This window comes from Phyllobates terribilis, unplaced genomic scaffold, assembly GCF_046119375.1.
Source record: "Phyllobates terribilis strain yellow unplaced genomic scaffold, ASM4611937v1 Scaffold_318__1_contigs__length_2195899, whole genome shotgun sequence".
NCBI classification, from domain to species: domain Eukaryota; kingdom Metazoa; phylum Chordata; class Amphibia; order Anura; family Dendrobatidae; genus Phyllobates; species Phyllobates terribilis.
This window is the reverse complement of record NW_027363078.1, coordinates 1,370,814-1,397,510: the sequence shown is the minus strand read 5'-3', so window position 1 is coordinate 1,397,510 and position 26,697 is coordinate 1,370,814. Positions and strand designations below refer to the sequence as shown.

General features: G+C 40.7%; 1 protein-coding gene across 9 annotated transcripts in view; it reads left to right on the top strand.

Annotated features, from left to right (window-relative positions):
• LOC141221121 (uncharacterized) overlaps positions 1-22,882 on the top strand; it is a 113,682-nt gene extending 90,800 nt beyond the window's left edge. For 8 of the 9 annotated variants that reach the window (XM_073666470.1, XM_073666468.1, XM_073666462.1 and 5 more), the window contains 4 exons: positions 12,302-12,422; positions 12,499-12,569; positions 17,396-17,498; positions 21,839-22,882. In XM_073666470.1, coding sequence (XP_073522571.1) covers positions 12,302-12,422; positions 12,499-12,569; positions 17,396-17,498; positions 21,839-22,743 — 1,200 coding nt within the window. In that variant the 3' untranslated portion in view covers positions 22,744-22,882. The remainder of the gene's footprint in view (positions 1-12,301; positions 12,423-12,498; positions 12,570-17,395; positions 17,499-21,838) is intronic. The other variant, XM_073666469.1, reaches the window with a different exon arrangement.
• The last annotated feature ends 3,815 nt before the right edge of the window (positions 22,883-26,697 follow it).

The window sequence follows — 26,697 nt, the reverse complement described above, 5'->3', positions numbered from 1 at the left end:
ATTCTGGGTGATGAGAGGAGAGGAGACTGCTGGGAGATTATACAGTATACACTGGAGGATTCTGGGTGATGAGTGGAGAGGAGACTGCTGGGAAATTATACAGTATACTGTTAAAACATACTTATTTCTGTATGTAAGTATGTTTTTTATAGAGGACTTCTGATCAGATGCAATTCTTCAAAAGGCCATATCACCATATCTTTATAAAAAAATGTACCAGTTTATTCTCGGATTGTCCATTAAAAAGAATAATTGCAGTAGTTACATAAAATAGGTGAAATAGTCACAAAGTGATTGTCCATTTGTCCATAATTAGCTTATTAGTTGAGATTCACCCGTGTTTTCCTGGGATCCCGAATGATAGGTTGCGTCTGTCTGTGTCCAGCATGTGCTTCAGGATAGACCATGTGTCTGTGCCTTGTCAGCTGTTTCCCCTGGGTCTCGATCCTATGACTGAGCTGTGTAATGTAGAATGGAAAGAGACCCTCCCTATATCTTACAGGGGTTATATAGGCCCCCCATAGCATCTGTTCTTCATATATGGCACTAACTTACACTGAGCTAAGAATAGCACTTTGTGATGTCAGCTAAAAACCCTAGCATGAGGCTGGTACAATCTTATGCAAGGGTTGTAGCTTCCTGACAATTAATGCTCACCCGCGTTCATTGAAGCTTTCAGGTGATAAGAAACCACTGGATTGTGATGAAAACTTGAACACAACACAGTTCATACAGGATCAGAGGATCATCGTCCTGGTGGTCAGTGGTGAGAATGTATTGTATGTAATTGACACAGTCTATGATCACTCAGCATTCACACCTGTTACCCTCTGAGACTTCCGGATATCCGCTGTTTCTTCTCGTAAGTTTTGAGAATCTCTTTGATTTAGAAATATAAAAAGTCTTTATTAAAATAGAATTCATAATTGCGATATTTTGATTGAAGTCTTCATTCCCTAATCTAATACCAAATCTGGCAATTTCCTAACCTATGATATCACAGCGTACCATAGCAATCCGTAATATTCATATAATTATTTTCAAAATATTAAAATAAATGATGTTTGGAATAATAAAACAATAATATATAATAATTCATTATTAATCAAGTTCCTCATGTGATAGAAAGTTTTTATATCATAGGTGTAATTACCTTTCTAACCCATACGTGTCAGCGTGTTTTGATGTAACAAGTGTTTATATCTTTATTACTCAAACTTTATTAACCATATAATATATTTATTAAACCAACAATACCAAAGAATGTATACTCATGAACCGAAATGAATAAATATATCAATGAATGAAAGAATGACTTGTTGTATTTACTCAAAATTGAAACATTTTTTTTCTTATATTGGAACCATATCATTATATTTAATGTAGCAATATTCTTGTACTAGACATTACTTTATAATAATATTGAGATGTTTTTTCAATTGAGATGTTGAACTGAAATAAAATCAAAAATGAGAATTAAAATGAAAAATGAAAAAAAATAATAAGAAAGTAAGAATAAAAATGTAAAAATGAAAAATAAGAATAAAAATAAGAATAAGGCCTTTATATGGTAATGACAAATGCAGAGTAATTATGTTCTCCGTAACAAATAATCTTATATTTCCATTATCTGTATGATTTCATATTTGTCATAACCTTGTATTACCAAAGTAATTAACCCCTTAACAACATTAGACGTACTAATACGCGTCTGTGCCCTGGGACTTAAGAGCCAGACCCGTATTAGTACGACATCGCGATCGCGCGCGCACACAGGCTGTGCGGGCGCGATCGCCGCCGGGTGTCAGCTGATTGTCACAGCTGACACCCGGTACTATGTGCAGGAAGAGGTCACGCACCGCTCCCAGCACATTAACCCCCGCAATGCTGCAATCGAAGTCGATCGCAGCATTGCGGTGGCAAGGGGAGGTGATCGCAGATACTCACCTCCTCTTCCGGCCTCCAGTGCTGTTTGCCGTGGCTTCCAGGATGTTGCCATGACGACCTGATGTCATCATGACAACATCCGGGTCACCAGACAACAGGAAGATTGTTTGGACATGCGCAGTGCATCTCCAAACTATCTTCTCCCTGTCCAGCGCTGACAGCCTGCACGGCACAGGGATGGTGCTCCATCCCTATGCTGTGCAGGCGATCAGAATAAAAAAAGTGAAAGTCCCAGAGTGGGACAGAATAAAAAAGTGTAAAAACTGTCAGAAAGTGAAAAAAAAAAAAAAAAAATTGTAAAAATATTTAAAAAAAAAATAAAAAAATAATCCACCAAAAATAAAAATATAATGTACCCATCAATAAATATTATTATAAAAAAATAAAAAAAAAACAATAAAAATACACATATTTGGTATTGCCGCGTCCGGAACAACCTGACCTATAAAACTGTCCCACTAGTTAACCCCTTCAGTGAACACGGTAAAAAAAAAAAAAAAAAACGAAGCAAAAAACAATGCTTTATCATCATACCGGCAAACAAAAAATGGAATAACACGCGATCAAAAAGACGAATATAAATAAAAATTGTATCACTGAAAGCATCATCTCGTCCCGCAAAAAACAAGCCGCCATACAGCTCCATCAGCCGAAAAATAAAAAAGTTATAGCTCTCAGAATAAAGCTATGCTAAAAAATATTTTTTTCTATAAAATTGCTTTTATTATGTAAAAGTGCAAAACATAGAAAAACTATATAAATGTGGTACCGCTGTAAAGGTACTGACCCGAATAATAAAGCTACCTTATCAATTTTACCACACGCGGAACAGAATAAAAAAAAACAAAAAAAACAATTCCTGAATTGTTGGTTTTTGTTTATTCTGCCTCCCAAAAATCGGAATACAAAGCGATCAAAAAATGTGACGTGCCTGAAAATGGCACCAATAACAACGTCAACTCATCCCGCAAAAAACAAGCCGTCACATGACTGTCTGTCAAAATCTGGAAAAATTATAGCTCTCAAAATATGGCGATGCAAAAACTAGATTTTACAAAAAATGCGTCTTTTAGTGTGTGACAGCTGTCAATCATAAAAACCCCATATGATTCTGGTATCACTGTAATCGCACCGACCCAAAGAATAAAGTCGTCTAATCACTTATACCGCACGAGGAACAGCGTAAAAAATAAACTCTCGGGTTAGGGTTAGGGCTAGGGTTAGGGCTGGGTTTGGGGTTAGGGTTGTGATGGGGTTGGGATTTTTTTCAAAAGTAAGAAAACAAGATGACGATATGGCGACTAGTGTTGAGCTCAAGTGCTCGCTACTTGAGTTTGCATCGCGTGCTTGGGTATGCATTGAGTATCGTGGGTATTTGAGTGACATGCTCGAGTCTCCGCCCCATATACTTCGCGGCCAAAAAAACTTTGCGGGGATTGCCTGCCATGCACGAGCGATCCCCGCATGTTTTTTTTTGGGTGTCTAACAACCGTGAAACATGCGGGGCAGGGACTCGAGCATGTCACTCGAGCACAGGCAGTACATGGTGCATACCTGAGTACCCGATGCAAACTCAAGTAGCGAGCACTTGCACTCAAGACTAATGACAACTTATTCAATATGATGACCTAATGTTATCAAATTATGTGTCGTACCTCTGGGTTCAAAATGTTCACTATACACCTTAATAAAATCCTTGAGGGGTATAGTTTCCAAAATGGGGTCACTTGTGGGGGAGCTCCACTGTTTAGGCACATCAAAGGCTCTCCAAACGTGACATGGTGTCCGCTAACAAATTGAATGGAAAATCGGCTCAAATTGTTAGCGGACGCCATGTTGCGTTTGGAGAGCCCCTGCGTGCCTAAACATTGGAGCTCCCACACAAGTGACCCCATTTTGGAAACTAGACCCCCCAAGGCACCTATCTAGATGCATAGTGAGCACTTGGAACCCCTAGGTGCTTCACAAATTGATTCGTAAAAATGGAAAAGTATTTTTTTTTCCACTTTTTCATTTTTACGAATCAATTTGTGAAGCACCTGGGGGTTCCAACTGCTCACTATGCATCTAGATAGGTGCCTTGGGGGGTCTAGTTTCCAAAATGGGGTCACTTGTGGGGGAGCTCCAATGTTTGGGCACACAGGGACTCTCCAAATGCAACATGGTGTCCGCTAACAAATTGAATGGAAAATCGGCTCAAATTGTTAGCGGACACCATGTTGCGTTTGGAGAGCCCCTGTGTGCCCAAACATTGGAGCTCCCCCACAAGTGACCCCATTTTGGAAACTAGACCCCCCAAGGCATCTATCTAGATGCATAGTGAGCACTTGGAACCCCCAGGTGCTTCACAAATTGATTCGTAAAAGTGAAAAAAAAACCACTTTTTCATTTTTATGAATCAATTTGTGAAGCACCTGGGGGTTCCAAGTGCTCATTATGCATCTAGATAGGTGCCTTGGGGGGTCTAGTTTCCAAAATGGGGTCACTTGTGCGGGAGCTCCAATGTTTGGGCACACAGGGGCTCTCCAAACGCAACATGGTGTCCGCTAACAATTTGAGCCGTTCAATTTGTAAGCGGACACCATGTTGCATTTGGAGAGTCCCTGTGTGTCCAAACATTGGAGCTCCCCCACAAGTGACCCCATTTTGGAAACTAGACCCCCCAAGGCACCTATCTAGATGCATAGTGAGCACTTGGAACCCCTAGGTGCTTCACAAATTGATTCGTAAAAATGAAAAAGTGTTTTTTTTTTCACTTTTTCATTTCTACGAATCAATTTGTGAAGCACCTGGGGGTTTCAAGTGCTCACTATGCATCTAGATAGGTGCCTAGGGGGGTCTAGTTTCCAAAATGGGGTCACTTGTGGGGGAGCTCCAATGTTTAGGCACATCAGGGGCTCTCCAAATGCAACATGGCGTCCGCTAATTATTCAAGCAAATTTTACAATCAAAAAGTCAAATCGCGCTCCTTCCCTTCCGAGTCCTGCCATGCGCCCAAACAGTATTTTTTCCCTACATATGGGGTATCTGCGTGCCCAGGGGAAATTGCACAACAAATTTTGGGGTCCATTTTTTCTTGTTACCCCTGTGAAAATAAAAAAAATTGGGTCTAAAGTAACATTTTTGTGAAAAAAGTTAAATGTTCATTTTTTTCTTCCACATTCCAAAAATTCCTGTGAAGCACCTGAAGGGTTAATAAAGTTCTTGAATGTGGTTTTGAGCACCTTGAGGGGTGCAGTTTTTAGAATGGTGTCACTTTGGGGTATTTTCTGTCAGAAAGACCTCTCAAAGTGACTTCAAATGTGATGTGGTCCCTAAAAAAATGATTTTGTAAATTTTGTTGGAAAAATGAGAAATCGCTGGTCAACTTTTAACCCTTTTAGCTCCCTAACAAAAAAAAATTTTGGTTCCAAAATTGTGCTGATGTAAAGTAGACATGTGGGAAATGTTATTTATTAACTATTTTGTGTGACATATTTCTCTGATTTAAGGGCATAAAAATTAAAAGTTTGAAAATTGCAAAATTTTCAAAATTTTCGCCAAATTTCCGTTTTTTTCACAAATAAACGCAAGTGATATCGAAGAAATTTTACCACAATCATGAAGTACAATATATCACGAAAAAACAGTCTCAGAATCAGGGGGATCCATTGAAGCTCCAGAGTAATTACCTCATAAAGTGACAGTGGTCAGAATTGTAAAAATTGGCCTGGTCATTAACGTGCAAACCACCCTCGGGGGTTAAGGGGTTAAATTATGCAACTTTGCATGTAATACCCTTCTTAGTTATACCATTGTACCTTATTAATATTTCTTCTTTATTAAAATGTGTAAAAAAACAAGTATTGATCAAAAGTGATCATATAATCAGGATCAAAAACACATTTTCTCCTTTAATACCGAAAAATATTATTTTATAAAATAATTCATGTATCAGAACCGAAATTAAAATTAATTATTTTATAAATATTTAGTATAAATTTCATATCAATTTGTAGCATATATTTGTCTGAAGATGTGTGTACTCATCTAGGCAACCATTAAAAAATAATAACCTTGAATACTATAAAATTATCATTTAGGAAAATTATTCTAAATGTAAATTTCATTTATAAATAATTTTGATGCGTAGTTGCACTTATCCACAATTAAGTAAATCAAGAAATAGTAATTACTAAAGAAATATATATATATATATATATATATATATATATATATACACTGCTCAAAAAAATAAAGACAACACTTAAACAATACAATGTAACCAAGTCAATAACACTTCTGTGAAATCTACCTGTCCAGTTATGAAGCAACACTGATTGTGAATCCATTTCTCCTGCTGTTGTGCAAATGGAACAGACAACTGGTAGAAATGATAGGCAATTAGCAAGATACCCCTTATAAAGGAGTGGTTCTGCTGGTGGTGACCACAGACCATTTCTCTGTTCTCATCCTTTTTGGCTGTTGTTTTGGTCACTTTTTCATTTTGCCATTGCTCTCACCCCTAGAGGTACAGTAGCATGAGGCGGTGTCTACAGTACAACCCACAGAAGTTGCTCAGGTAGTGGAGCTCATCCAGGATGGCACATCAGTGCGAGCTGTGGCAAAAAGGGTAGCTGTGTCTGTCAGCACAGTGTCCAGAGCATGGAGCAGATACCAGGAGATATGGAGGGAGCTGTAGGAGGGCAACAACCCAGCAGCAGGACCGTTGCCTCCTCCTTTGTGCAAGGAGGAACAGGAGGAGCACTGCCAGAGCCCTGAAAAATGACCTCCAGCAGGCCACAAATGTGCATGTGTCCGCACAAACGGTTAGAAACCGACTCCATGAGGGTGGTATGAGGGCCCGACGTCCACAGATGGGGGTTGTGCTCACAGCCCAACACCGTGCAGGACGCTTGGCATTTGCCACAGAACACCGGGATTGGCAAAGTCGCCACTGGCGGCCTGTACTCTTCACAGATGAAAGCAGGTTCACACTGAGCACATGTGACAGACGTGACAGAGTCTGGAGACGCCATGGAGAGCGATCTGCTGCCTGCAACATCCTTAAGCATGACCGGTTTGGCAGTGGGTCAGTAATGGTGTGGGGTGACATTTCTTTGGAGGGCCGCACAGCCCTCCATGTGTCACCAGAGGTAGCCTGACTGCCATTATTTACCGAGATGAGATCCTCAGACCGCTTGTGAGACCATATGCTGGTGCGGTTGACCCTGGGTTCCTCCTAATGCAGGACAATGCCAGACCTCATGTGGCTGGAGTGTGTCAGCAGTACATGCAAGATGAATGCGTTGAAGCTATGGACTAGCCTGCCCGTTCCCCAGACCTGAATCCGATTGAGCACATCTGGGACATCATGTGTCGCTCCATCCACCAACGTCACGTTGCACCACAGACTGTCCAGGAGTTGGCAGATGCTTTAGTCCAGGTCTGGGAGGAGATCCCACAGGAGACCATCCGCAACCTCATCAGGAGCATGCCCAGGCATTGTAGGGAGGTCATACAGGCACGTGGAGGCCACACACAATACTCAACCTCATCAGGAGCATGCCCAGGCGTTGTAGGGAGGTCATACAGGCACGTGGAGGCCACACACAATACTCAGCCTCATTTTGACTTGTTTAAGGACATTACATCAAAGTTGGATCAGCCTGTAATGTGTTTTTCCACTTTAATTTTGGGGGTGACTCCAAATCCAAGCCTCCATTGGTTAATAAATTTGATTTCCATTGATGATTTTTGTGTGATTTTGTTGTCAGCACATTCAACTTTGTACAGAACAAAGTAGTCAATGAGAATATTTCATTCTTTCAGATCTAGGATGTGTTATTTCAGTGTTCCCTTTATTTTTTTGAGCAGTGTATATATATACATACACAGTACAGACCAAAAGTTTGGACACACCTTCTCATTTAAAGATTTTTCTGTATTTTCATGACTATGAAAATTATACATTCACACTGAAGGCATCAAAACTATGAATTAACACATGTGGAATTATATACTTAACAAAAAAGTGTGAAACAACTGAAAATATGTCTTATATTCTAGGTTCTTCAAAGTAGCCACCTTTTGCTTTGATGACTGCTTTGCACACTCTTGGCATTCTCTTGATGAGCTTCAAGAGGTAGTCACCGGAAATGTTTTTCACTTCACAGGTGTGCCCTGTCAGGTTTAATAAGTTGGACTTCTTGCCTTATAAATGGGGTTGGGACCATCAGTTGTGTTGTGCAGAAGTCTGGTGGATACACAGCTGCTATAGTCCTACTGAATAGACTGTTAGCTGCTTTTTTCTTGCCATAATACAAATTCTAAGTAAAGAAAAACGAGTGGCCATCATTACTTTAAGAAATGAAGGTCAGTCAGTCCGAAAAATTGGGAAAACTTTGAAAGTGTCCCCAAGTGCAGTTGCAAAAACCATCAATCGCTACAAAGAAACTGGCTCACATGAGGACCGCCCCAGGAAAGGAAGACCAAGAGTCACCTCTTCTTCTGAGGATAAGTTTATCCGAGTCACCAGCCTCAGAAATCGCAAGTTAACAGCAGCTCAGATTAGAGACCAGGTCAATGCCACACAGAGTTCTAGCAGCAGACACATCTCTTCAACAACTGTTAAGAGGAGACTTTGTGCAGCAGGCCTTCATTGTAAAATAGCTGCTAGGAAACCACTGCTAAGGACAGGCAACAAGCAGAAGAGACTTGTTTTGGCTAAAGAACTCAAGAAATGGACATTAGACCAGTGGAAATCTGTGCTTTGGTCTGATGAGTCCAAATTTGAGATCTTTGGTTCCAACCACCGTGTCTTTGTGCGACGCAGAAAAGGTGAACGGATGGACTCTACATGCCTGGTTCCCACCGTGAAGCATGGAGGAGGAGGTGTGATGGTGTGGGGGGGCTTTGCTGGTGACACTGTTGGGGATTTATTCAAAATTGAAGGCATACTGAACCAGCATGGCTACCACAGCATTTTGCAGCGGCATGCTATTCCATCTGGTTTGCGTTTAGTTGGACCATCATTTATTTTTCAACAGGACAATGACCCCAAACACACTTCCAGGCTGTGTAAGGGCTATTTGACCAAGAATGAGAGTGATGGGGTGCTACGCCAGATGACCTGGCCTCCACAGTCACCAGACCTGAACCCAATCAAGATGGTTTGGGGTGAGCTGGACAGCAGAGTGAAGGCAAAAGGGCCAACAAGTGCTAAGCATCTCTGGGAACTCCTTCAAGATTGTTGGAAGACCATTTCCGGTGACTACCTCTTGAAGCTCATCAAGAGAATGCCAAGAGTGTGCAAAGCAGTCATCAAAGCAAAAGGTGGCTACTTTGAAGAACCTAGAATATAAGACATATTTTCAGTTGTTTCACACTTTTTTGTTAAGTATATAATTCCATATGTGTTAATTCATAGTTTTGATGCCTTCAGTGTGAATGTACAATTTTCATGGTAATGAAAATACAGAAAAATCTTTAAATGAGAAGGTGTGTCCAAACTTTTGGTCTGTACTGTATATATATATTCTTACTATTTCCCCAAAGTTCAAATGCTACAGCTGTCACACCCGTCATGCAAAAAAAACACTTTGTGCACAGAAAATATTAGCAGCACAAAATAATGAATTAATAAATGTTACACATAATATAATTCAATTAGTTATATATTGTTATTTTTTTTAAATGTTATACACATAAAATCAAGCAGTTATTACAACTTCCTGTGTGAATAAAGAAATAAATCCATGTAAAAGGTTTTTTCCAAATCCTGCTTTGAAATGAAAATTCTGATGAAACATAAAAGATAAGATTAAATTTCAAATTCATAGAGAAACAGAATAATCTGAATATCTTATACAGTACATATATTGGCTCTTAATGTAATTCAAAATATTGTTACTTTAATTTATATATGAAGTTCTAATTTATTAATGAATTAAATTTTAACTATATGACTATACTTATATAAATACAGTTATACACTATCTCTACCTATACAAGTGTATGTATATATGTATTGTAGATATATATATATATATATATAGATATATGAACTTGCAGAAACTATGTAACTTCACAATTTTAGTGTACAAGATTCTGAATAACTAATGATACATTGTAACACTTTGATACAACATATAATTACAGTTTTTTCCTTAGCCATTCCCTAAACCAAATCTTCTTTCTCTGGCCAAAATTTCCAGAAAAGCTCTATTTAGAAAATACATTTTTTCATCCTTAAAGAGTTCCGATGACTGAGTCTTCAGCTTACATTTCATTATGTCACCGTCAGCTGATCGACCCACTTTTCTCTGTTAATTTCGGCCATTTTTCTTTTTATGGAGAGAAGGCAAGAACTTTGAAATTGTGAAGAAATTGACTTTTGAATCATCCCATATGGCTTATAACATATGTGAAATCTTCTGTGTATTTCATAGATTTCATTATGAGGATGACTCAATTTAGGAGAGTTTGATATTGGCTTTTGAGAAGATTTTCCCTTTTCTGGTTTTACAAATTTAGCTTGATTTATTTTCTTTTCACGATTCTCATGTTTTCTAGCAAAATCAAGCGATTGCACACATTCAAATAAAGAATCTTTTTGTGATGCAATAATGCGACATGTTGGATTTATGAATTTGAATTTTTGTACAAAATTTTGTATCATTTGTTGTAATTTTCCATTTTTGATGAGAATTTTGTACAACCGTTCAAATATGGACATGAATGTAAATGTACATTCTTTCCTACCAATCCTTAATTTTTGAAGATCTTCGATGTCTGGGAAATCCTTAGTGGCACAGTAAATCAAATATTTTAATCTTTCTGAATCATTTTGATGTGACTCATTTCCAGACTAGATGTCTGGAAAATGTCACAGGAATCCACATTTTAAATAATTGATTCCTGTCCTCATTGGTTAGATCAAACTAATCAGCAAAGCTCTCAAATATCTCTGAATTTCTACAGGCATGGATTTTGACATCATATTTTGGCATGATTTAGATTAATTTTAACAATTTTTTCCTAACTTTAATTTGGAGTTGGGCCTCTGTAACTTCTAAGATTTCTGCTATTTCTAGTGGCCCTAGTACATCAGCTCCTCCTGCGTCAATCATGTCTCCTCCCAAATCCCTTAATATGTCAGTTTCTCATTCGTCCGTTCCCATGTCAGGTTTTTGTATGCCCATCTCTTCGTCATCAGACACAAGGTCACCTTCAATGGTTGTCACAGACACGTGTCTCACATCTTGATCAATTTCCACATTACAGTCACAATCAGTAACATCACTAGTATCCTTTGACACTATTTCTACACAAACGTTAGACTTTTCTGACACAAGCTTATGAAATACGTCAACCAACTGTAATATATTTTTCAACTTCTCTTTGTCTTTATGAAAGGATACCAACTTAGATTTTCCTAACTTTAAATTCCCCAATTCACATTCTCCAAATAAGTTAAGCCACAAAACATCTAAGTCAGTCTCGTCAGTAGCCTTAAATTTTAGTTCACTTTGCTTAGAAAAAGAAGAAATTATATCCATATTTTTCTTACCTTTCTCAGCTTCTCTTTGACGCTGGGCTTTGGTGATCAGCACGTCTTATTCTCACCTCATCTGATCCTTGTAGTACTTCTGTTGTGTTTCAATCCATCTGGCGCATCTTAGTCCTCCCTCATGTAGATTCTGTCTGATTCTTGTGACAAAGTTAGTGGAATTCCTGACACTTGGACAACAGGTGTTCAGAAAAAGCTTTTCTCTTCTTCCCCCTTGTTCAAGGAGAAGGAATCCACTTGAAAACACAAAAAATCAGAACTGGCGGCTCACCAAATGTTAAAATATACTTATTTCTGTATATTTTTTATAGAGGACTTCTTATCAGATGCGATTCTTCAAAAGGACATATCACGATATTCTTATAAAAAAATGTACCGGTTTATTCTCGGATTGTCTATTAAAAAGAATAATTGCAGTAGTTACATAAAATAGGTGAAATAGTTACAAAGTGATTGTTCATTTGTCCATAATTAGCGACCTCATCACCAAGAATCCTCCAGTGTGTTGTCCGCTTTGTGGTTTAATAATGTATTGCCACGCTGTTTTACCATCACCCTGTGTTGTATGAGTAGAGTTAAGCCCACGGTAGACCCCGGGTCTTCACAAGTATAATCTCCCAGCAGTCACCTCTCTGCTCATCACCCAGAATGCTCCAGTGCATACTGAATAATCTCCCAGCAGTCTCCTCTCCGCTCATCACCCAGATGGGTGACTGCTGGGAGATTGTACAGTATACACTGGAGGATTCTTGGTGATGAGGGGAGAGGAGACTTCTGGGTGATGTTGGTCTCGTTGGTTGTCAGGTTCCTCTCAGGTGTCAGGACTTCTCTCTCTATTTCTCCATGGAGGAGTGGGAATATCTGGAAGGACACCGGGATGTCTACAAGGACGTCTTGCTGGAGCACTGGTCTCTCTCATCACAAGGTACATGAAAAATAATAAAGTCCTTTAATGACTTGTCTGTAAATATCAACCTTCTCTCGGTTTTTGTTCCTTACAGTCAGATCCTGTGAGAGAAGAACGCCAAAGAGGTGTCTCAGGGCTCGTCTTCTTCCTCCACATGATCCTCAGGTAGATGGAAATGATTTTTTCTGACATGTACTCTGCCGTCGAAATCTAGTTTTATATTACAATTAGTGATGAGCGAGTATGTTCGGTTAACCCTTTCGCCGAGTATACTCGGCCGAGCACCGAGTATTTATAGAATGCTCGTGCTTTAAGTTTTCGTCGCTCCGTGAACATGATTTGCGACTGTTTGACAGATTTAATACATGTGAGGAATGCCTGTTTTTCCAGCATTCCTCACATGTATTAAATCTGTCAAACAGTTGCAAATCATGTTCACGGAGCGACGAAAACGTAAAGCCCGAGCACGCTATAAATACTCTGTGCTCGGCGAGTATACTCGGCGAAAGGATTAACCGAACATACTCGCTCATCACTAATTACAATGCATTGTGAAAGTATTTGGCCCCCTTGAACTTTTCTACCTTTTGCCACATTTCTGGCTTCAAACATAAAGATACAAAAATTCTAATTTTTTGAGGAAGAATCAACAAGTGGGACACCATCGTGAAGTGGAACGAAATTTATTGGATATTTTCAACTTTTTTAACAAATTCAAAACTGAAAAGTGGGGCGTGCAATATTATTTGGCCCCTTTACTTTCGGTTCAGCAAACTCACTCCAGAAGTTCATTGAGGATCTCTGAATGATCCAATGTTGTCCTAAATGACTGGTAATGATAAATAGAATCCCCCTGTGTGTAATCAAGTCTCCGTATAAATGCACCTGCTCTGTGATAGTCTCAGGGTTCTGTTTCAAGTGCAGAGAGCATCATGAAGACCAAGGAACACGCCAGGCAGATCCGAGATACTGTTGTGGCGAAGTTTAAAGCCAGATTTGGATACAAAAAGATTTCCCAAGTTTTAAACATCTCAAGGAGCACTGTGCAAGCAATCATATTGAAATGGAAGGAGTATCAGACCACTGCAAATCTTCCAAGACCCAGCCATCCCTCTAAACTTTCATCTCGAACAAGGAGAAGACTGATCAGAGATTCAGCCAAAAGGCCCATGATCACTCTGGATGAACTGCAGAGATCTACAGCTGAGGTGGGAGAGTCTGTCCATAGGGCAACAATCAGTCGTACACTGCACAAATCTGGTCTTTATGGAAGAGTGGCAAGAAGAAAGCCATTTCTCAAAGATATCCATAAAAAGTCTTGTTTGAAGTTTGCCACAAGCCACCTGGGAGACACACCAAACATGTGGAATAAGGTGCTCTGGTCAGATGAAACCAAAATCAAACTTTTTAGCCACAATGCAAAACGATATGTTTGGCGTAAAAGCAACACAGCTCATCACCCTCAAAACACCATCCCCACTGTCAAACATGGTGGTGGCAGCTTCATGGTTTGGGCCTGCTTTTCTTCAGCAGGGACAGGCAAGATGGTTAAAATTGATGGGAAGATGGACGGAGCCAAATACGGACCATTCTGGAAGAAAACCTATTGGAGTCTGCAAAAGACCTGAGACTGGGAGATTTATCTTCCAACAAGACAATGATCCCAAACATAAAGCAAAATCTACAATGGAATTGTTCAAAAATAAACGTATCCAGGTGTTAGAATGGCCAAGTCAAAGTCCAGACCTGAATCCAATCAAGAATCTGTGGAAAGAGCTGAAAACTGCTGTTCACAAACGCTCTCCATCCAACCTCAATGAGCTCGAGCTGTTTTGCAAGGAAGAATGGGCAAGAATTTCAGCCTCTCGATGTGCAAAACTGATAGAGACATACCCCAAGCGACTTGCAGCTGTAATCGCAGCAAAAGGTGGCGCTACAAAGTATTAACTCAATATTGTACGCCCCACTTTTCAGTTTTCAATTTGTTAAAAAAGTTTAAAATATCCAATAAATTTCGTTTTACTTCACGATTGTGTCCCACTTGTTGTTGATTCTTCCCAAAAAATTAGAATTTTATATCTTTATGTTTAAAGCCAGAAATGTGCCAAAAGGTAGAAAAGTTCAAGGGGGCCAAATAGTTTCACAATGCACTGTATATACACTCAACATATAAATTGCAACACCAGGAATCATAGGATCGATAGACATGTTAATAATATGCAAATTAAAAAAAATGTAAACAAAATGTTCAAAACATCCAGAGTATGAGCTGCGTGCAGAAATCTCAGACAGCTCCATTCGAGCACATCGGGGACGTCATTGGTTGGTGACTGCACAGGAGCTGCCGGCAGCATCTCCTGACTTGTTTCCATCGAGCACATTGGGGACGTCATTGGTCAGTGATTACACAGGAGCTGCCGGCAGCGTCTTGGGACTTGTCTCCAATGAGAACATTAGGGACGTCATTCGTCAGTGATTACACAGGAGCTGCCGGCAGCGTCTCGGGACTTGTCTCCAATGAGAACATCAGGGACGTCATTGGTCAGTGATTACACAGGAGCTGCTGACAGCATCTCTGTACTTGTATCTATCGGAGACATCTTTTGTCAGTGATTACACAGGACCTGCCGGCAGCGTCTCTGGACTTGTCTCCAATGAGAACATTGGGGACGTCATTGGTCAGTGATTACACAGGAGCTGCTGACAGTGTCTCTGTACTTGTATCCATCGGGGACGTCTTTTGTCAGTGATTACACAGGAGCTGCCGGCAACGTCTCGGGACTTGTCTCCAATGAGAACATCGGGATGTCATTGGTCAGTGATTACACAGGAGCTGCTGCTGCGTCTCTGTACTTGCATCCATCCGGGACGTCCTTTGTCAGTGATTACACAGGAACTGCCGGCAGCGTCTCTGGACTTGTCTCCAATGAGAACATTGGGGACGTCATTGGTCAGTGATTACACAGGAGCTGCTGACAGTGTCTCTGTACTTGTATCCATTGGGGACGTCTTTTGTCAGTGATTACACAGGAGCTGCTGACAGTGTCTCTGTACTTGTATCCATCGGGGACGTCTTTTGTCAGTGATTACACAGGAACTGCCGGCAGCGTCTCGGGACTTGTCTCCAATGAAAACATCGGGATGTCATTGGTCAGTGATTATACAGGAGCTGCTGACAGCGTCTCTGTACTTGTATCTATCGGAGACATCTTTTGTCAGTGATTACACAGGACCTGCCGGCAGCAGATCCTGATGATTTGTACATTCAGCAGCAGAACCTTCCTCAGAAGACCATTAATAACCTCAGTGACAGCAGAGGTGCCAGGATTTCTGTACGTGGCGCTTACACTCCATAATGAATAAATCCAGATGTTTCGAATATTTTGTTTCCATTTTTTACCTTTTGCAAATTAGTAACATCTCCATCCTGTGATCTCCATCATTCCACGACTGTCTGTCTTTGTTTTGTAATTTCATTGTAGAGGACCCATGGTTTCATCAAACAGTATTTGCCAGTTTTCTGTCTTAAAACTCTTTGCGTTGTCACAGAATTTTGCACAACTGGCAGCTGCACAGATAAGTTGGGACTCTTGGCTTTTTTATGCCAGTCCCAGTCGTCTCCAACGTTTTAAAAGATGAGTGGAGCTTTGCAGGTGGGAACGTGACAGGGAGTGTCCTACAAATTCATTATAATTTATGCTAAAAATGTACTCCAATCCATAATGGAAGACTGCGGTGGAGCAGTCAATAATGTGCAAAATTAGTGAAGAGATGCACCCTCGGCACTCTGTATACTGTGGTCTTTTCCCGCATTCTCCTCTTGATTTTCTCACACAGTCTGCACTCATTATGTTGTGGTCTCTACCTGCACTCTCCTCCTCACCGTCTTTCGCACTCTGTATACTGTGTCCTCTCTTTGCACTTTCCGCTTGACCATTGTATCATACTCTGCAAGAAGAGATCACAATATGTAGAATGCAGAATGTGAGACACTGTCAGGAAGAGAGTGAAAGAAGAGAGCACACTATGCAGAGTGCACATTCCTTTTGACAATCTCTTACATAGTGTGCTCTCTTTCTGCACTCTCTGCCGGTCTCTCAGTCCCTGTATATTGTACATTATATTCGCTTTGATGTTCGTGTCTCCTCATTATCGGAAGGTTTCGCACGTGATTGTGACTCCCTCACAGGCATCGCTGATTCCTTATAGATTGTCATTGGCTTCCGATAGGACGTCATTTTCTCTCTCTGCTTTCTCTTCTGCCTTATCATTACCTGAACCATCAGGTCAGCGTAAGATGAGCGCCTTGGACAGGCTCCACCTGCTGGGAGGATAAAGTCCTTTTTCTCCCCTCTACAGTCATAGTCAAATGTGTTGGCACCCTTCAAATTGTTCCAGAAAATTAAGTATTTCTCCCCGAAAATTAATTATTGCAATTACAATTTTGGCTGGCCTATTTTTTTGGGTCTTGTGTGAAATTATGGCCAATTTGCCTTTTTTTCTCTTTTTTTTTTGTGTTTTTCCAATACACTCAAAAGAAATAAACGTGTGTATAACAAAACGTGTGTAATTTTAATAATTTTCTGGGAGAAATACTTAATTTTCGGGAACAATTTTAAGGGTGCCAACACTTTCGGCCATAACTGTACTTATAAGCAAAGTGACTAATTGTACAGCCTGGAAGCATCACTATCACGCCTATTATGTTCATGTGATGCCCTTTGTTTCTGTAATGAGTCCTGTCGATGTAATGAGTTCATACAGAAAGTTCTGAGTCAGTATAAGATGACATGAAACAACGGAAGACATTCAAGTGTTCTGTTTCTGAGCTTCCGAAAGGATGTGCTCACTCAGTGAGCGAGGTTCTGAAGGCCGCCCTGAGACGTTTTGTCTGAATCCTGGATCGCACCACTGCGTGGCTCATATTGTCATTGATGATGGTTTCCAGTCTCTTCTGTCCGTCTGTGACTTTTACCAATTTTGTTTCTTAGCTGTTGGCTCCAGGTAAAGATGTGATGGATGTGGATGCTGCAGAGATGCATGTGAGGAGCGACGGGCGGTGTGCAGAGCAGATTCATAGAGCTGAGTGTCCTGGTGAGCAATAATCACTGATTATAGTGAAGAGATCGCAGGTTCTCTTCCTTTATCAGCTGCGACTGTTATGTGCAGAAGTTTCTAACTTCCATGTTCTTAGATTTTTCTGTGTATTCCAATATACGAATATATGAAATATGGTTGAAATTATTATATGGAAATTCTGTAATGTATTGATGTCAGGATACATTGACTGTCACCATCTGCTGGCATCACAGAGAAAATCCAAGATAAAAACATAACAAGCGAATACCCTGCAGTAAATAAACAGCAATAGTGCTGGAAAATAATATAGGGTGCTTGGTTAACATAATTTTGATTTGAAAAAAACGTAAAAGCCATCCCACCACGTCACGGTGACCTTATTCGGGATGGTCCTAATCTGTAATATTAAAACCTTACCATTTGTCAAGTTGCGTACATATGAATAAGGGCTTAGCAGGACTGAGACCCGGCTAATCGACTCCCAGTCATGGGGAACTAGATGAATGTAATGTCGAGCTCAAAGAAAAGGCAGGTCACACCTTTATTTGCACAGAATGCAAAACTACTGAAACAAAAACCTAGAGAGATGAACTGGAATATAAGTTGTGTGCTTGCAGCATGTAGGCGCATGTTCACACTGACCACTAAAAAGCCAACACCCAATAAAAACAAAATAAGCAAACACCCTGTAGTAAATAAACAGCAATAGTGCATGAAAATAATATAGGGTGCTTAGTTAACATAATTTTGATTAAAAAAAAGTAAAAGCCATCCCACCACGATGCAGTGACCCTATTTGGGACAGTCCTAACCTCTATCATTAGTATTAAAAGAGAGCAGGAAAAATGTGTCCATTTTTAGGTGTAAAGAATTATTAGCTGTTATGAAACTTCTATCAATCACTGTACAGAATACTGAAAATGGAGATGTTAGCCTCAGTAATAGAAGAGACTGTGGAAGATGGAAGGTGATGAGTGTCACTGCAGACTCGGCGCAAAACACTGAGCTGTTCATTAACACATAGCAAACATCATGGCGATCATATTCAGAATTTTGTCCTGAGATGTGGGTCCTGCAATTACAGAACTTCTCAAACTCTGAGGCACCTCTTGGGTGCATCAGCTCAGTACTAGCCTCCCTGGCATGGCAAGGACTCAGTGATGCCTATAGCTAAACATGGACGGTGGTCGGTGATGGTCTTGGGCTACTTTGCTGCCCATGGCACTGGAAATTTGTAGTGTGTGAAAAACAGCATATATTCAATAAAGTATCAGGAAAGTTGAAGCTTAGACATTATTTGACCTTACAAATGGACAGTGATCTCAACTAAACTTCAAAGTCCACAAATGTTTGGTTTCAGAAGATTTTAGAATGGCTGTCACAGTCGTTTGGCTTGAACCCCACAGAAAATCTTTGGTGTGATGTGAAAAGGATGGTTGCAGCGAAACAAATAATATTAGTGACCAGGAGACTATTGCCCATGAGGACTGGGCTAAGATTCCTCAGCAACTCTGGCAGACGCCGTTGGTTGTAGCAGGTCGTAACAGCCAGAGGGGCTCAACTAAGTATTAAAGACTCTTGTAATGAAGAAATACTCCTGTGACTGGAGCAGTCAACAAGGTGGCAGTTTATGGAGAACTACTTGTTATATTAGTTGTGTTCAGATATTTACATTGCAATAAAATAGAGAAACAAGAACAAACAGCAGAACGTGTGTAAATTTTGCTAACCAAATTTACTATGGGGGTGAATAATGATTGCAGATGTACATTGTCTAAGACCCTTTATAAAGATCTATCTTCTAAGCCCTATCCCCTAATCAGACATTTTCCCAGTACAGACAATTCTTATATCTGTTTTTTTACTTTACGTCCTGTAATGTTTCGTTCGGGGAATCTCAAGCATGAGGTATTCCTGCAGTCACTTTCTCGCAATGTCTATCACCCCTCCTCCCTCCAGCACTTGATACAGGACATCATCAGGGGGCAGCGCTGTGGTCACTTACCACAACTTTATCACGACCATTCCTTTATGGGGGAGGGGTGAGATTTGAGAAGTGACCTTAGCTTCAGAGACCACTGCCACACTTCTGTCCCTGCTGCCCACAACTTCAATGGCCAAAGCCACAGTCCTCATTTCTGTTGCTGCCGTCTTTTTCCCTGAAATGAGACGTCATCATGGGGTGGTGATAGAAGCAGTGTGAATGATAGTAACTTCACCCCCTGATGACTATTTGTGTGAGGGCAGTGATGCTGTGGGGCAGCGCTGCTGTCACTCACTCATTCTATAACCACCCCCTGATAATGTCTCATTTCAGGGAAAGAGACAGTGATGACAGCAGCAAGGACTGATTACCCCCAGTACCCTCCCTCCACTCCACCAAAAACAGGACCTCATGGGGGATGGCAGTGACAAAGCTGTGGTAACGCCACCTCCTGATGACAGCTACAGTGTGCTAATGGCCCAATCAGCATTAACAGCTATCAATGTAACACAAAACTTTACAACACAGACTATGACAGAAGCAGCAGAGATGTAACCACACTCCTGTGACGATTCCCAACGTCACGGCAAGAAAAATTAAAAAAATAACACATTTAGGGATTAGCAGAAACAGAAGTGAAGAGAATTTTATGTGAGTGACAGAATCTAAAAATAAAATCCAGAAAATCACATTGAATGATTTTTACATAATTAATTTGCATTTTATTGCATGAAATAAGTATTTGATCACCTAGCAGAATTCTGGTTCTCATAGACCTGTTCCTTTAAGAAGCTCTCCTACTCTGCACTCATTACTTGTATTAATTGCACCTGTTTGAACGCATTACCTGTATAAAAGACACCTGTCCACACACTCAATCACAGTCCAACCTCTCCACCATGGCCAAGACAAAGAGCTGTCTAAGGACAACAGGGACAAAATTGTAGACCTGCACAAGGCTGGGATGGGCTACAGGACAATAGGCAAGCAGCTTGGTGAGAAGGCAACAACTGTTGGCACAATTAATAGAAAATGGAAAAAACACAAGATGACTGTCAATCCTCCTCAGTCTGAGGCTCCATGCAAGGTCTCGCCTTGTGGGGCAAGGATGATTCTGAGAAAGATCATGAATCAGCCCAGAACTACACGGGAGGACCTGGTCAATGACCTGAAGAGAGCTGGGACCACAGTCTCAGACATTACCGTTAGTAACACACTACGTTGGATTAAAATGCTGCATGGCGCACAAGGTCCCACTGCTCACGCCAGCACATGTCCAGGCCCGTTTCAAGTTCACCAATGACCATCTACATGATCCAGAGGAGGCATGGGTGAAGGTCATGTGGGCGATGAGACCAAAATAGAACTTTTTGGTATCAACTCCACTTACCGTGTTTGGGGGAAGAAGTATTAGTACAACCCCAAGAGCACCGTCCCAACATGAAGCATGGTGGGGGGAAACATCATCCTTTGGGGATGCTGTTCTGCAAAGGGGACAGGACGACTGCACTGTATTGAAGGGAGGATGGATGGGATCATGTATTGCGAGATTTTAGCCAACAACCTCCTTCCCTCAGTAAGAGCATTCAAGATGGGTCCTGGCTGCGTCTTCCAGCATGACAATGACCCAAAACACATAGCCAGGGCAACTAAGGAGTAGCTCCGTAAGAAGCATTTCAAGGTCCTGGAGTGGCCTAGCCAGTCTCCAGACCTGAACCCAATAGAAAATCTTTGGAGGGAGCTGAAACTCAATGTTGCCCACGACAGCCCCGAAACCTGAAAGATCTGGAGAAGATCTGTATGGAGGAGGGGGCCAAAATCCCTGCTGCAGTGTGTGTGCAAACCTGGTCAAGAACTACAGGAAAAGTCTGACCTCTGTATTTGTAAGAAAGGTTTCTGTACCAAATATTAAGTTCTGTTTTTTTATTGTATCAAATACATATTTCATGCAATAAAATGCAAATTAATTATGTAAAAATCATACAATGCGATTTTCTAGTTTTATTTTAGATTCTGTCTCTCACAGTTGAAGTGTATCTGCGATAAAAATTACAGACCTCTCCAATCCTTGTAGGTGGGAAAACTTGCTAAATCGGAAGTGTATTAAATACTTATTTTCCCGACTGTAAGTACAAAAGTGATTAGGGGTTAAAGATATTTATAAAGAGGATTATAGGTATCTGACTACCCCTTTAAGTATTAATTTAAATAATAAACTATATATAAAGCTTTTGCTGTATTCCAGACAATCTGAATATCAAAGGTTGGTTGGAACCCAAAAGGGAAATCTTAATATACAAATCGTATATGATATGAATACAATTAAGGTTATATTATTAAAAAATAACAACATCCCTTTTATTCTTGGCAGATGAGTGTACATGGAGGTCAAAACGACGCCTGAGATGTTCAGATGTTAAAGCAGATCCTTCTATACAAGTTCTATCTTCTGATTCATCACAAACTGTCAAACAACATAAAAGTTACAGACAAGGTCACACTGGAGAGAAGACATTGCCATGTTCACAATGCTGGACATATTATATGGATACATCAGATTTTGTTATGTATGACAGTGGTCACACAGGGGAGAAGCTGTATTCATGTTCTGAATGTAGAAAATGTTTTAAAAAGAAATCAAATCTAATTACACATAAGAGAATTCACACAGGAGAGAAGCCATTTTCCTGTTCAGAATGTGGGAAATGTTTTATAAAAAAATCAAACCTGATTACACATGAGACTATTCACACAGGGGCAAAGCCGTTTCCATGTTTAGAATGTGGCAAATCCTTTAAACAGAAATCAGATCTTGTTAGACATCAGAGAGTTCACACAGGAGAGAAACCATTTTCGTGCTTAGAATGTGGAAAATGTTACGGCGTCAAGTCAAATCTTGTTGAACATCAAAGAACGCACACCGGGGAGAAGCCATTTTCATGTTCAGAATGTGGGAAGTGTTTCAGCCAGAAATCAGGTCTCATTAAACATCAGAGTGTTCACTCAGGGACTAAGCCATTTTTATGCTCAGAATGTGGTAGATGTTTTAACCATAAATCGGCTCTTGTTAGGCATCTGAGAATTCACACAGGAGAGAAGCCGTATTCATGCCCTGAATGTGGGAAATGCTTTCCCCAGAAATCAAGTCTTGTGGAACATCTAAGAAGTCACACAGGGGAGAAGCCATACTCATGTCCAGAATGTGGGAAATGTTTTACAACTCAGTCAAATCTTGTTAAACATCAGAGAATTCATACCCTAGAGAAGCCATTGTAATTTTGTGGGTGGTGACCCATTGTAGAAATTGTTGTCTCAGTGTGGCTCCTGATAAATAATCTAAATGCCTGGTTCTAATGCAATAAAAACAAACCAAAAACACAACTGCATATCAGTGAGAGATTATTGTTCTAATATCAGGGACAGCTGCTGTGTGCTAATGACCCAATCAGCATTAATAGCTGGAAATGTAACACAAAACTTTGACACAGACTTTCCAGGGTTGTTCTGCTGCTAAAGGTGGTGGCAATAACAGGGGAAAACAATCTAAACTACAAATATGGATGATGTTGATCAGGCCATCCATATCGGTTAAGAGCCCAACTGTACACTGATGGTGATAGAAGGCCATGGTGCTTCGGTGAGCACTGCGGTCCCATCATTGTTCACAAAGCACAGCTCTAGTTTTTTGTAGCTGATTCACCTGGTATTACTGATTGACTGGGGCGGAGTGGTACTGAGCTGTAATACCAGGATTAGCCACGTGTCAAAGTACAAAACTATGCCTAGTAAGCAATGAAGCAGCTCATCCTCACTGATCTCATACGAATCCCTATCCTCAAAATATGGAAACTGTGTCTCATCATCATCAGCCTCCACCTCTGGAGACAGTAAATGATGTTCCTCCAAGTGGCTTTCTTCTGGCCGTAGGTCCTCAAATACTTGAGCATCAACGCACGCCACCTCCTCTTGTCCCTCTTCAATGCTGCATGGTGATAGGCCAGAGCCAACCAAAGGATACGTACCAAACAGATCCTCGGAGTGGCCAAGCTTGAGGTCATATGTCTCCTGTGACCGATAATTGGCAGGAGGAAGGAGAACCACCTTCAGGATTGGATGGGCCCGCCTTCTGTGTATCGACAGTAGACTGTGTGGTCGTGGAAGATTTGTTGCTGGCATCCACACACGTTTACATTCCAGACCGGGAAATTTTCCAGGAACATAGTGGATGCACCAAGCTTCTGACCTGACACAGACTGAGTGCCTTCTCGCGCACCACTGACAACAGCAAGTCCACGTCCCTTAACAACAGGCTTTTTTGGCATTTTGGGTTTTGTTGACAGATTTTCAGATGTTGATGGCACAAGCCAAGCTAGTTGCTACAGCTAAAATAGTGGGTAAAATGGCCTGGTGCGTGCTTGGTAGCAGGCAATAGGAAATGTTTGGACTACTGCTTTGTGTAGCGCACTAAACGCTTTTTTAAGTGGACTAATGTGGACAGAAGGCAGGCTGTCACCCCAAAAACAGCGGGGAAAATGGCCTGGTGCATGCTTGGTAGCAGGCAGTAGGAAAAGTTTTGACTGCTGCTTTGCGTTGGGCACTAAACGCTTTTTTATGTGGACAGCAGAAGCCAGGCTCTGACCCCTAAAACAGCGGGGAAAATAGACCGGTGCTTTTAAAAAAAAATGCAGCACAAAATGCTAATACTCTGTGTGCAGGAAAAATATTGATTTGCCTCTGACAAGAGCTGTTTTAACACTAGAACTACTGATGGAGTCATTTTGACTCCTTTCGTTTTTTATTTCTCTTCTGTGACTACATTTTTCAGAATTCCGGCTTGAAACTCGGTGACTTTTCCTCAAATATGATGTGAAAAAAGATTTTGTGAGAATAAATAATTTTGGTGAAAAATTTGCGCGTTTTTTTCAAAATTTACCAAGAACTACTGAAGGGAGTCATTTTGACTCCCTACTATATTTTGAGGTCCTTTTGTCACTAAATGTTGCTATAAAGTTTTGTGCATAATTTTTTCACTCTGTCTTATTTACCCTGATGTTCATATAGATGTAGTTCAATTTACATGTCAACTTTTCACATTTTCCTTGTGTTTTACCTGCTTGTATTACTGTGTAATGCTGAACAAAATAGCTTGTTTACTCTAGGCTCTTATCTTATGCTAATGAAGGGTGGTGTTTTTCTAAGGTCCTAGCAGGAGACAGTATTCTGGATAGTAACTTTACTTTCAGTTCAGCTGAAGAGACAAAGAGAACAGATGCAGACATACGAGCTCTGAAGACTCATACAGGTATGAATTGTTATAAAATAGTTTAGCTGTCTGTCAACTGATTCAGCCCACCTACTTTTGAAGGTGGCAGAACAGTTATTATTTCTTTTAGTTTTCATTTCATTTCTATTTTTCAGCAGGGAACTATATAGAATTATAGAATTTGTGAGGAATATGGAGAGAAGACGTTTGATAAAGCCTCAGGATATTCTGGCTACTTTGCAATCCATACCGGAGGATGAATCGGAATCCGAATTGCAGGAACATGTATTTGATTCTGACAGTGATGAAGATTTCATTCCTCAGAACATATCAAGTGAATCTGAAGACTCAGAAGGAACAAATCCAGAAGGTAAGTAGTTATGTGTATTTATTTGTTCTTCCACACACTGAGTTAGGGCCTGTGCACACTAGCAGAATTCTGGCTGAATAGCCATCTGGATATTCTTGCCGCAATACAGGCCGTACCTGCCCGCTCATGCCTGAAGCTCCGCTCCGAACCCCGGGCTGGAGCCGCTGTCAGGGACAGAGCAGCGCTTGCTTACGCGCGAGCACGGCTCCGTCCCAGACAGAGGCTCCAGCCCGGGGTTCGGAGCGGAGCTTCAGGTATGAAACTCCGCTCTGTACCTGAGCGGGCAGGTACGGGCCGGATTGTGGTGAGAATATCCGGTCGGATATTCCGCCGCTAATCCAGCCAGTGTGCACGGACCCTTACAAAACAAAAATTCTAAATATTCATCAACTTTTTTACAGATATTCCAAGCACATCAACTGGGGATCGGGCTCATGCAGTTATGTTGCCTCGTGACCATCCTCCTGGTCGTGGACAGAAAAAATCAGCAAAACGTCCCAGAAATGAAAGAACAACAGATAACGATGGCGGCGAAGGTAATGCAACAACAAACACCAGAGAAGGCGAATCTGAAGGAATACTAGTTTCAGCAGATGGTATTCAATGGAAACCTGTTGAAATTGGAGAACACTTGCCTGGTAGGCGTGACAGCCAAAATATTCTTCGAGAAGCACCTGGCCCTACAGGATACGCCAGAAGAAATATCATTATCGATAGTCCTTTGAGCGCATGGCGTTTATTTTTTGATTCATATATATTGACACATATAAAGAACTGTACGCTTGCAGAAGCATGCAGGAACAATAATTTACAGTTTACTCTATCTGATGAGGAGCTAGATGCATTCATTGCAATATTCTATGCTCGTGGAATATCTGGCACGAACCGTCACTCGATTAGCAGTATTTGGTGTAATGACTGGGGAATACCGTTTTGCAAAGCGACAATGTCTAGGGACCGCTTTGTTGAAATTATGAGGTTTCTCAGATTTGATGAGAAATCTACTCGATCGGAGAGACTGCAAACGGACAAGTTTGCTCTATTTTCTACTGTGTGGGACAGGTTTATTGAAAATTGTATTGCGTGTTACAAACCTGGCCCATACATAACGGTGGATGAGCAACTTTTCCCAAGCAAAACTAGGTGTCCATTCACGCAGTACATGCCTTCCAAACCAGATAAATATGGCCACAAATATTGGCTAGCTGTTGATAAGAGGAGCAAATATCTGGCAAATGGCTTCCCTTATCTAGGCAAAGATGACACACGCCGTGCTGAGGACCGTTTAGCTGACCATGTGGTAATGAAGTTATTGGACCCGTTTTTGAAAATAGGTCGCAATGTTACAACCGATAATTATTTTACTTCAGTAAAATTAGCTAAACAGCTAAAAAGCAAAGGAACAACCATCGTGGGAACACTGAACAAGATAAGGCGAGAAGTGCCTAAAGAAATAAAATCCATGAAAGAGGAATTGTACAACACTAAAGTGTTTAGAAATGAAGACAATTTTACACTTACAGTATATCAAGGAAAGCCCAATAAAAATGTTGTCATTTTGAGTTCCGTCCATCCAGATGTTGTTGTTGCGTCTGAT